We start from the raw sequence: 13,165 nt of genomic DNA on the forward strand, positions 1-13,165 counted from the left end.
CTCCCTTTCAACATGCTGCCTGTCAGAGAGGTGGATCTCTGCTATTTGATCTCTGACCCCGGGACGGCCAGTATCCTGTCTGCCTGAGGAGCCAGACGGGCGGACCTCCACCGATCAGTGGCTGCTTTGATCTTCCACTGGCTGGGACTCCATCACATGGGACCAATCGCATGCAGGGAATCTATAAAAAGTACAGTCAACTCTACTGTGTGGGTGTGTGTGAGGTTTTCTTGCATTTTTTATCCCTCCAACGATCAATCCATCGTGTGTGTGAGTGTGTGTGTTTAGCTCTGCACAGTGCCAGAGGGTAGTTAGACTCTGTTTCTACTGATCCTCACCACATTCCTGTCAGCAGAGTCACAGCTCAGCTCTGGATTAGGAGTACACACACACACACACACACACACACACACACACACACACACACACACACACACACACACACACACACACACACACACACAGTTGATTCAGCATCAGTTTCTAAAGCAAGAATGATGCATAGACACTCCAACATCCCACCATTACTTGTTAGTCCCTCCAGCTGCAGCTCCCTGCTGTTACCCTACCTTCATCTCTTATCTCCATAGCAACAAGATGCTGTCAAGTTTGTTTACATCCACTGCAAACACCAAAAAGGTTGACCTGACCGAAGCTGGGGGCATTTCTAACTTTATTCTCCTCACTATTTTTTTGTTTTCGAGGTAGCAACAAGCCTCACCATGGCAACCAACTATCCAATCCTGCAGCATGGCCGTGCTCAGGATCATAAATGTTTGGTTCAGTCAAATGGTTTTTCCTCTTTGTGCATGACATTTTAACAGACTGAAGATGTGTGTTGTCAAAAACAAAGCGATGCCTTACCCTGCTGTCCTCCTGGGTGTCCCACTCGGGGCTGAACGTGTGGAACGGTTGGCTCCCTTGGGTGCAGTTGGAGAACTGGAAGAGGCTGGAGAACATTCGTCTGTTCTCGGTCGTGTCGGGAAAAATGGCGTCCTGGAAGTTGACACCATGAGGCAGGATGTTGTAGTTCTCATCCATCCTGCAGAGGAAAGAAACAGGACAGATTTAACGAAAAAAAATCTGCATTTGCACCACCTAAAGACAGTTTTTCAGGTAGCAGCTTGCAGACTCATTAGAGATGCATTATATTTAGTGAGATTATGATTTGTGTTGCAGGAGAAATCCTCATCTGCAAACTAACTCCCAACTTCTGTAGAGTACAAAGTGCAGAACATCTAACTTCATGCCAAGGATACAGTTCTTTAAAATCCTGTCTACATCTATACTGCAACTCTAACTAAATCAGTTTGCTCCAACACAAACTATGACAGATTTAAGAGTTGTTGGAGTACAACTTAAAGGTGCCTTTTTTGCAAAATGCAGACAATAAGATTACATTTATGTTTCAAAAATAACACTTTTCTATTCTTCTAAAACTGCAACTAGAATTTGATTTGGCATTTAGATTTGCATGTTTCTGCAGAAATGTGTCCATATCCTGGAGCTCACCTGAGGAAAAAGAAGTAGGAGTAGTTCTCCATCACGGTGTGGGACTGACAGGACAGGTAGCCCAGCCCGGTCAGGTTGAGTCTGGATCCAGTGGGCACCTCCAACATGCTGCCCCAGGCTTGGTCACACAGCAGCTCCACTTCTGCCGAGTACAGCAGCCCTTCCTCTGCGCCCTCGTACCCGTACCCGAACCCAACGGGCAGAGAGTTATACAGGCTGCCCGCCCCAGCTCCCAGCGGCTCCCGGTGGATCGCCAGGACCCGGGCGTACACGATGATCTCCGCCAGCTCCGCCCGGCAGCCCTCACTCAGCGGCCGCCACTCCGAGGGCAGCTGGCAGCCGTGCGTAAAAGTGTACAAGTGCGCAAAAACGCCGAGCGTCGCCAGGAGGAGAGTCGTGGAAAACATCCCGAAGAGCGCGAAATAATCCTCTGTGGCAGCTTGTATAGTCTGTGATGAAGCTCTGATTCTTTTGTCTTTTTGGTCACTGATTTATCTGGAGGGTCAGTCCCTTCAAAGCATCCAAGTTAAAGTAAACTAAACTTTCAGGTCTGCATGCAAATCTTGAGAAAAAAAAACTACACTGGCGAAGCTTATCTAAGCCTCTGAGTTACTTTTTACATCAATCAGACCTTCTGACTTTTGCAAACCTTTACAGAAAATAAAATCAGATCAGTGTGCAGAAACTTCCACGACTCCAACCTGTTGCTGTTTATTCCTCTGCTGTGGGAACGAGAAGCTGCACCAGAGCGCACCGGTGCTGTGTTTAAGGACTGATGCGCAGCTCAGTTATTTTAGGGCTGCATGTGGGCTGGACGATTCATTTAAGTGTCTGGAGAGATGGTTAAGCTTTTCAGCTTGTTGACCTAAAAATGTGCTTGATAATATTTTTTAATTTAAAAAATAAATAAATAAAAGCACAACATAACAGAATCACATTTAGGCAAATATTATTATTTCAAGCACTGTTTAAACAAAAGCATCTTGTTACAATAGTCCTGTGAACTCTGCCAGCTTTGGATTAAATTATTGTGTTACTTCCTATTTAAAACCAGTTTCTCCAATTCAACAAGTGAAAAAAAAATATTCAAGGGGATTTACATGAGGGAAAATTACTAAGGTAGGAGAGCACGGTACATGTGCTTCTGGAGGTTCCTGAAGGAAGTTCCACGAGTGTTTGAGAGGATTCAGAGGGTCTGAGAGGAGTTTCCCGGGCTTGAGACATCTAAAGAGTCTCCATGGTGAAGTGTCTGTGTATAAGCTCCAGGGTAACTGGGATTGGTTTTGGGGGTCCTGAGGGATTTCACGGGTCTTTAATGTTATTCAAGCTCTATCCTGGTGGCTCAAGGGGCATTGTGCTCTACAGACCTCTCAGGGGGACTAGAGTAGGGACTGTTGGAGTGGTGCTTTCAGTCCCTGATAGGATGTTAGTGAGCAGCAGGTATTGCACAGGAGCATGACAGGACATCCAGAGTAGAGCTGCAACTAAATTCATCAATTCGTTGATATTGTGGGCTATTTAATTAATTCACTCTTTCCATAATCAATGAACCGCCTAGAGTCAAAATTCTCTGATTCCAGCTTCTTAAACATCAATATTTTCTTGTTTCTTTCCCTTCTATATCAGTAATCTGAATGATTCTAAACATTTATGAGTTTGGGAAACACCAATCAAAATCTACTTTTTAAAACCATTTTCTGACCAAAAACTTATCAGTCAACTGAAAGAAAATCATTAGTTCCAACCCGAACCAACAGGACCTTTGAAGGATTGAGAAGCACTCCCCTGGGAGACATTAGGGGACAGGGGCCCTGCAGTTTCTGAAGTGGGTTTAAAGCCTTGAGGGGCCACCAGTGTCTGGGTAGGATTCAGGGGGATTACGAAGATGTACCAGGACTCTGTGTAACTAATGTGGATATATTTCATCACTACCTCAGTGTCTGACAACAGGAAATCATAATAGATATGGATGATGTTCAGTAAATGTCCTCTATGCAGTTCAGTACTAAATCTAAACAGCAATATTATGTGGTGCTACATGTGATTCTTTCAAACTGACTAAAAAAAAGCCTGAATGGATCCACCAGCTGAACATTTTAAACTGAGGTCATTTCTTGAACAGCACTGCCATCTAGTGGACACTGCCCTGAACAGCACTCTGTGTTTTTATATAACAAACGATAAGTTAAATAAATCTGTAACACCTGCCTTTATAATTGATACGAAAATGAGACAACTAGAACAAATGGGGGTCCTGGATGACATTATAGCCTAACACGGTGGTGTTAAATGTGTCTTTATGCAACAATATGCACAGAGATCCCCTCAGAGAAATTCAATCACTGTTTTTATTTGTCTTCTCCTTCAGACGGTGCTGCTTGGGGGATCTCCAGTGTTTCAAAGTGCAAGGTGACTCCTGCAGGGAGTCCCCACTGTCAGCTGACCTATAGCCCCGCCCCCTGCTGTCAACGCCTCATTGCTGTATAAAACATGTGGATGGATCGGTCCACAGATCTGCTCTCTGCTCAGAGACGTCACTTCAAGGAAATATAAACCTCAGTGAAATCCACACTCAATGACGTGTATATATATATAGCTATATATATACGTCATTGTCCACACTGGTCTCTGCTGCGTCAAGTTACAGATAATCCGCCCGGTCTGGACTAAAAGGCAGGCAAGTGGGCCTTCAAAATAAAAGCCAGACATTTTCTGATGGATGAACAGTTGGAAGTTTAAATATCAGGGATGAAAAACTAGTGAATTATTACAGAACTGATTGGCTTAGAATAATGCAAAAATTATTTCAGCAACTCCTTAATATACAGTAGTATATTGCCTGACGTGATGATATATAAGCACTACATCATGGAGGTTACTGAATTTATATCACGGCACCTCTAGTTTCTGTTTGTGTTTTTTGTATGTCTATATGTGATGCGTGTGTCTACTAAACCTGGTGCACATTGATGACACCTGATATAAAGAACACCTAAGGGAAGTTTTATAGGGGGAGCTGTCATTAAGTCATTTTACCCAAGGGCATAGGTTTGCATAGGGACGGTAGGGACATAACACTACCAACTTTTCAAGAGGGTCAAATTGTCCCCACCAACTTTTAAGAAACCTTATTTGCATTATATAATGAGTTCAGTTATATAGGTAATTTTGATTGTCTTCCCATATGTTGTAAGGATAGAATTGACCCTACCATTAATAAGTGAATTATTTTCATTATGTTCAGACCAGGTTCAGACTTACATTTACCCCTTTTCACTTGCTGAATGTGCCGGTCCAATCAAACGTGTGTTTGATTGGCTGATGACTTGACCCCCCTTCGCCACCCACACGCAGGCTGAATCCCAAACTGCCCCTTACACACTATCCCTACACACTACCCCTCCATTTGCGCGTTCCCGCGGAGGGTCCTCCATATTAAGGGCCGTCCCAAACCGCGTAGTGCGGAGGGAGGCTGAATCCCAAACCGCCCCCTACACACTCCCCTTCCACTACCGAGTGTCACTCCAAAAGAAGTCACACTCGCAGCTGTGGAGGGCACCTATTGTTGAAGGGGGAGGGTATAAATACGATCGTCAGGAATGGGACGCCCTGTCGCCTCACCGGAAAACGGAAGATGTCATCGCCATGGTAACACAAAGACGCCTACTGTCATGGCTGTAGCGCTGTGGCACAGGTTGCAACTAACAAGGATCGCTGCTGCTTCCAGAAGACGAAAGCATCCCACTTTTTTTCACTCACATGTTTTCCAATCCTATTTTCTGGCATTTCAAATCCAACAAATGAATGAATGAATGAATTCTGTCAGTTGTGTTCAAATTTTAAGGTGTCAGGGGGTGCACAATTGAATCAAACGTCAGCAGAGAAGAAGATTTGTTTCTTTTGTTTTATCTTTTTTCACCACTCTTTTTGTGATGTTCTGTCAGTGAAAAAGGCGTGGGAGAAATAAAGGACGCATGTGGAACTTACATCGATATGTTGTTTCCTCCTCCATTTCGACGTTGCACTTCCTGAAAAAGTGAGCATCGATGCAGACTCGCTATTTAAGGGCTGAACAGTCCACTCTCCCTCCGCACTACGCGGTTTGGGACGGCCCTTAATACGGAGGGGTAGTGTGTAGGGATAGTGTGTAGGGGCCGGTTTGGGATTCAGCCGGAGAGTGGACTGTTCAGCCCTTAAATAGCGAGTCTGCATCGATGCTCACTCTGGACAACTTTTTCAGGAAGTGCAACGTCGAAATGGAGGAGGAAACAACATATCGATGTAAGTTCCACATGCGTCCTTTATTTCTCCCGCGCCTTTTTCACTGACAGAACATCACAAAAATAGTGGTGTAAAAAGATAAAACAAAAGAAACAGATCTTCTTCTCTGTTGACGTTTGATTTAATTGTGCACCCCCTGACACCTTAAAATTCGAACACAACTGACAGAATTCATTTATTCATTCATTCATTTGTTGGATTTGAAATGCCAGATAATAGGATTGGAAAACATGAGTGAAAAAAAGTGGGATGCTTTCGTCTTCTGGAAGCAGCAGCGATCCTTGTTAGTTGCAACCTGTGCCACAGCGCTACAGCCATGCACAGTAGGCGTCTTTGTGTTACCATGGCAATGACGTCTTCCGTTTTCCGGTGAGGCGACAGGGCATCCCATTCCTGACGATCGTATTTATACCCTCCCCCTTCAATAATAGGTGCCCTCCACAGCTGCGAGTGTGACTTCTTTTGGAGTGACACTCGGTAGTGGCGGGGGAGTGTGTAGGGGGCGGTTTGGGATTCAGCCGCACACTCACACAGTCCCGACAGAAATGCACAAGAAATAAACATGGCGCCTTCTCCGCCCCCTCCGAAGAGGAGGGATATTAGAAGTTTTTTTCGGCCAGCAGCAGCAGCAGACGATACTGTAAGTAATGTAAAAAGACGTCAATGTTGTGGACATGGGGAACACACCACTAATGTTGTTACTGAAAGTCCGACCTGCATCAGAGTTAGCATAACATTAAACTGTGTGAACTTGCTAACCTGCAAAACTCGAGTAGGAAGCTGCTTAGAGAGAATTGTCCTCCTGTATGTGTTTTTCAATTCAATTCAATTCAATTCAATTTTATTTATATAGCATCAATTACAGTCAACTCGTCTCAAGACGCTTTACAGAACCCAAATGCCTGACCCCCAGAGCAAGCCCAAAGGTGACAGTGGCAAGGAAAAACACCCTTTTAACAGGGAAGAAACCTCGAGCAGAACCCGGCTCTATATAGGGGGGACCCATCTGCCTGCTGGCCGGGCGGGTTGAGAAGGACAGAAGAGGGCAAGGGGGAGGGATGGGAGAAGAGGGAGGGGTGGGAAAGCAAGGAAAACACAACACACATTTGGATACATGCATGACAGGATATGTGACACAGACAAAGTATAAGCTAACATTGAAAACTGACTCATAATTTACTCTTATGATGTACGGCTCTGACATTAAACATACTCCATATATAGCTAGCAGTAAAATTCAAACAGTATGTAAGTTAGCATAACAGTATAGTGAAGGCAATGCAGAGTTGACTGGTGGAAAAAGGGAGTTGGAAGCAGAGGGCTGGAGGAAGGTCAGCAGCAGCATCCCACAGTGGACATGATGGAGACTGGACCAGCTGGTGGAACATCAACCGCAGATCTGAAGCATCCAGCTCTGGGACCAGGGACACTCGGAGAAATGGCACAGGGGGAAACAGAGTGAATGTACTGCAATAACGGTATACATATTAAATGTAAAGGTAGATAGAGAAGGGCTCAGTGCGTCAAGAAAAGTCCCCCAGCAGCCTAGGCCTATAGCAGCATGACTAGAGGCAGAACGAAGGGACGTCCAAGAAGGAGTCAGCTGTGCAAATGAAGACACAAGCCGAACCCCTGTGGGTCACCCAGTCAGCCCCAACTATAAGATTTGTCAAAAAGGAATGTTTTAAGCCTGGTCTTAAAAATAGAGAGGGTGTCTGCCTCCCGAACCCAAACTGGGAGCAGGTTCCACAGGAGAGGCGCCTGATAACTGAAGGCTCTGCCTCCCATTCTACTTTTAGAAATTCTAGGAACAACAAGTAAGCCTGCAGCTTGAGAGCGAAGAGTTCTACTAGGATAATAAGGTACTATCAGATCTTTAAGATATGATGGAGATTGGTTATTAAGAGCTTTATATGTCAGAAGAAGGATTTTAAATTCTATTCTGGATTTAACAGGAAGCCAGTGAAGAGAAGCAAGTATAGGGGAAATATGATCTCTTTTGCTAACTCCTGTCAGTACTCTCGCAGCAGCGTTTTGGATCAACTGTAGATGTTTGAGAGAACTATTTGGACAACCCGATAATAAGGAATTGCAATAGTCAAGCCTGGAAGTAACAAAAGCATGAACTAATTTTTCTGCATCACTCTGAGACAGAATGTTCCTGATTTTTACAATATTATGCAGGTGAAAAAAGGAAGTCCTACAGACTTGCTTTATGTGTGAGTTAAAGGACATGTCCTGGTCAAAAATAACTCCAAGATTCCTCACAGTAGTACTGGAGGCCAATGTGATGCCATCCAGAGTAACTATTTGCTTTGAAAGCGAGTTTCTAAGATGTTTGGGGCCAAATACAATGACTTCAGTTTTGTCTGAATTTAGCAGTAGGAAGTTAAAAGTCATCCAGGTTTTAATGTCCTTAAGACAATCTTGCAGTCTAGCTAACTGATCAGTTTCATCTGGCTTCATAGATAAATACAATTGTGTGTCATCTGCATAACAATGGAAGTTAATACAATGCTTCCTAATAATATTGCCTAAAGGAAGCATGTATAATGTGAAAAGTATCGGTCCTAAGACAGAACCCTGAGGAACTCCATGATTAACTTTAGTATGCTCAGAAGAGTTATTGTTGACATGCACAAACTGGAACCTATCTGATAAGTAGGATTTAAACCAGTCCAGTGCTGTCCCTTTAATGCCAATTGAATGTTCTAGACGCTGTAATAAAATGTTGTGGTCGATTGTGTCAAACGCTGCACTAAGATCTAACAAAACAAGTATAGAGACTAGTCCATTATCTGATGCTATGAGAAGGTCATTAGTAACTTTCACCAGAGCTGTTTCTGTGCCATGATGCACTCTGAAGCCTGACTGAAACATTTCAAACAAATTATTCCTTTGTAAGTGTTCACATAATTGATTTGCAACTGTTCTTTCCAGAATTTTAGAGAGAAATGGTAGGTTGGATATCGGTCTATAGTTAGCTAACACATCTGGATCTAAAGTGGGCTTTTTAAGCAAAGGTTTGATGACAGCAACCTTAAAAGCCTGTGGTACATAGCCTGTTACTAGAGAGAGATTTATCAGATCTAACATTGAAGAATTAATTAAAGGTAAAATCTCCTTGAAGAGTCTAGTTGGGATAGGATCTAAAAGACATGTTGATGGTTTGGATGTAGAAACTGTTGAAATTAGTTCAGAGAGACATATAGGAGTGAAGAATTCTAAAAATTCATCAGGTCTAACAGCCAATTCAAAAGCATCTGTGACATTTGTAGGAAGGGCCAGATTAATTTTATCTCTAATCAGAACTATTTTATGTGTAAAGAAGCTCATGAAGTCGTTACTGGTTAAAGCTAAAGGAATACAAGGTTCAACAGAGCTCTGACTCTTTGTCAGCCTGGCTACAGTGCTAAAGAGAAACCTAGGGTTGTTCTTGTTCTCATCTATTAAAGATGAATAATAAGTTGTCCTGGCATTACGAAGAGCTTTTTTATAGATTACTAGACTATTTTTCCAAGCCACATACACTTCCTCTGAATTAGTGGAATACCACTTTCTTTCCAGCTTTCGGGATGCCTGCTTTAAAGTCCGCAGCTGGGAATTGTACCAAGGAGCAAGTCTTCTCTGAGATATAACTTTCTTTTTTACAGGTGCAACACTATCAAGAGTTGTACGCAGTGAGGCTGAAGCATTGTTAACATAATAATCCACTTCTGTGGGGGTAAAATAATAATAATTGCCTTCTGATTTATCAGTAAATGTTGCTGAAGTAAACAGTGAGGGTATTATTTCCTTAGATACTGAATTGTCAGACAAACACCTACTGTAATGATATTTGTTCTCAGCTGCTAAACAATCCTTTACTTTAAATTGAAATGTTATCATAAAATGGTCAGAAAGAAGAGGGTTCTGGGGAAATACTGTTAACTCTTCAATTTCTATGCCATAAGTCAGGACAAGGTCAAGAGTGTGATTAAAACTATGAGTTGGTTTATTTACATGTTGAGAAAACCCAATTGAGTCTAATAATGAATTAAAAGCTGTTGTAAGGCTGTCGCTGTCTATGTCAACATGAATGTTAAAGTCACCCACAATAATAACTTTGTCTGAACTGACCACTAATTCAGATAAAAAGTCTGAGAATTGAGATAAAAACTCAGAATAAGGAGCAGGAGGACGATATATAACAACAAATAAAACTGGTTTCTGAGCTTTCAAATTTGGATGAGAGAGACTAAGAGTGAGATTTTCAAATGAGCTGTAATCAGGTTTAGGCCTCTGGTTCAATTTTAAACTAGAATGGTAGATTGCTGCTACTCCTCCTCCTCGGCCTGTGATTCGAGGAATATGACAGTTAATATGACTAGGGGGAGTTGATTCGTTTAGGCTAACAAATTCTTCCTGCTGCAACCAGGTTTCAGTCAAACAGAACAAATCAATCTGGTGATCAGTTATCAACTCATTTACTAGCAGAGATTTAGACGAGAGAGATCTAATATTTAACAGACCACATTTAATTTTCCTGTCTCTGTGCTCTGTTGAAATAGTGGTATTAATTTTTATTAAATTTTTGTGGTTACTATTTCTTTTGTATATTTTTGATTTGAGTAATTTATTGAATTTTGGTGGTCGGGGGACAGACACAGTCTCAATAAAGTTAACTGAATTACTGGAGGGTGACAGCTGTGAGGAAACTGCAGAGAGGTGTGTAAGACTACAACTCTGCATCCTGGTCTTAACTCTGGGTTGTCATGCTTTAGGAGTACTAATAAAATCAGCCATATTCCTAGAAATGAGAGCTGCACCAGCCAAAGTGGGATGGATGCCGTCTCTCCTAATCAGACCAGGTTTTCCCCAAAAGAGCTCCAATTATCAATAAAGCCCACGTCGTTTGATGGACACCACATAGACAACCAACGGCGAAACGACGACATGCGGCTAAACATGTCATTGCTGGTCAGATCAGGCAAGGGTCCAGAAAAAACTACGGAGTCCGACATGGTTTTGGCGAAAGTACACACCGATGCCACGCTAATTTTGGTGACCTCCGATTGGCGTAACCGGGTGTCGTTACCGCCGACGTGAATAACAATCTTACTATATTTACGATTATCTTTAGCCAGCAGTTTCAAATTTGCTTCTATGTCGCCCGCTCTGGCCCCTGGGAGGCATTTAACTATGGTCGCTGGTGTCGCTAGCTTCACGTTTCTGACTATGGAGCTGCCAATGATCAGAGTTGGTTTCTCAGCGGGTGTGTCGCGGAGCGGGGAAAAACGATTAGAAACATGAAGCGGTTTGTGGTGAGCCGGGACAGCAGGCTTGAGTTTAGGACTGTTTTTCCTACGAACTGTCACCCATCCACCCGGCTGTTCGGGCGCTGCTAAGGGACGGCTAACAGATGCTACACTAGCTAAGCTATTGCGGTCCGCACCGGCTAAGGGGGCCTGGCTAGCTGCTAGCGGGTTATTTTCCATGGTGCGGAGCCGCGATTCCAATTCGGAGAGCCTCGCCTCCAGAACTACAAAAAGGCTGCACTTATTACACATATCGTTATCACTAAAGGAGGCAGAGGAATAACTAAACATGTGGCACACTGAGCAGGAGAGAGAGGGAGAGGAAGAGGCAGAAGCAGAAGCCATGCTAACAACACGACACAGTGCTGAAACAGGAAATGACGCAATACGCTCACCGTAACGTCAGACGTCGCCGGTAGGAGGTAGGCATTTCTGGGTAGGTTTTCTACTGTTAACGTTAATTAAACTGTGAGAAATGTAGTGAACTCTGCTGGAAAATATAGAACCAGAAAAACGTGAGCAAGAAGCTGCTTAGAGAGAGAGGTCCCAGTCTGTGTTTCACAGGAAAGTGTTGACAGTCAAAAAAAAAAAAAAAAACACATGCTGCTGCTTTTCTTCTTGTAAACGGCCTGGTTTAGAAGGAAAGAAGGCTAGAGCACGTTGTGACTTTACACTTTTGAAACCAAATACCTATTAGTGCATTTATTTATTAATTAAAATGTATTTAATTACTATCACCTGAACCAGTACACATGAAAGTTAGTATAAGTCAATACAGATTTATTTTGCATTGATCATTTAGCTTATCAATTAATTATGTTCATATTCGTGAGAAATGTAGCCCTGACCCCCATTCACCCAATCTGTTTGGTCTTATTAATGTCCTGTCCCCAGCAAAAAGTGTACACACGTGGACAAAATTGTTGGTACCCCTCAGTTAAAGAAGGAAAAACCCACAATTCTCACTGAAATCACCTGAAACTCACAAAAGTAACAATAAATAAAAATTTATTGAAAATTAAATAATCAAAAACAGCCATTACTTTTGAATTGTTGATTAACATAATTATTTAAAAAAACAAACTAATGAAACAGGCCTGGACAAAAATGATGGTACCTCTATAAAAGATTGAAAACTATTTGACCAGAGTGACATGATTAACTCAGGTGTGTCATTTAATTGACATCACAGGTGTTTCCAAACTCATAATCAGTCAGTCTGCCTATTTAAAGGGAGACAAGTAGTCACCCTGCTGTTTGGTGAAAAGGTGTGTACCACACTGAACATGGACAACAGAAAGCGAAGGAGAGAATTGTCCCAGGACATCCGAAAAAAAATTATAGACAAACATCTTAAAGGTAAAGGCTATAAGACCATCTCTAAACAGCTTGAAGTTCCTGTGACAACAGTGGCTCATATTATTCAGAAGTTCAAGACCCACGGGACAGTAGCCAACCTCCCTGGACGTGGCCGCAAGAGGAAAATTGATGACAAATTGAAGAGACGGATCGTTGGAATTGTATCCAAAGAGCCCAGAGCAACCTCCAAAGAAATTAAAGGTGAACTCCAAGGCCAAGGTACATCAGTGTCAGATCGCACCATTCGTCGTTGTTTGAGCCAAAGTGGACTTCATGGGAGACGACCAAGGAGGACACCACTGCTGAAAAAAACTTATAAAAAAGCGAGACTGGAATTTGCAAAAATGCATGTTGACAAGCCACAAAGCTTCTGGGAGAATGTCCTTTGGACAGATGAGACCAAACTGGAGCTTTTTGGTAAGGCACATCAACTCTATGTTCATAGACTCAAAAACCAAGCATACGAAGAAAAGAACACTGTCCCTACGGTGAAACATGGAGGAGGCTCAGTATTGTTTTGGGGCTGCTTTGCTGCATCTGGCACAGGGTGTCTTGAAAGTGTGCAAGGTACGATGAAATCTGAAGACTATCAAGGCATTCTGGAGAGAAATGTGCTGCCTAGTGTCAGAAAGCTTGGTCTCAGTCGCAGGTCATGGGTCTTCCAACAGGACAACCATCCAAAACACACAGCCAAAAACACCCAAGAATGGCTGAGA

General features: G+C 42.8%; 1 protein-coding gene across 1 annotated transcript in view; it reads right to left on the minus strand.

Annotated features, from left to right (window-relative positions):
• Positions 1-4,949, minus strand: part of ccdc3a (coiled-coil domain containing 3a) — a 41,556-nt gene extending 36,607 nt beyond the window's left edge. Inside the window, exons 1-2 of the mRNA XM_051954496.1 lie at positions 1,513-4,949; positions 865-1,042 (exon numbers count right to left, since the gene is read on the minus strand). Of these exons, the coding sequence (XP_051810456.1) occupies positions 865-1,042; positions 1,513-1,919 (585 nt within the window). The 5' untranslated portion in view covers positions 1,920-4,949. The remainder of the gene's footprint in view (positions 1-864; positions 1,043-1,512) is intronic.
• Positions 4,950-13,165: the final 8,216 nt, after the last annotated feature.

This window comes from Acanthochromis polyacanthus, chromosome 1, assembly GCF_021347895.1.
Source record: "Acanthochromis polyacanthus isolate Apoly-LR-REF ecotype Palm Island chromosome 1, KAUST_Apoly_ChrSc, whole genome shotgun sequence".
NCBI lineage: Eukaryota > Metazoa > Chordata > Actinopteri > Pomacentridae > Acanthochromis > Acanthochromis polyacanthus.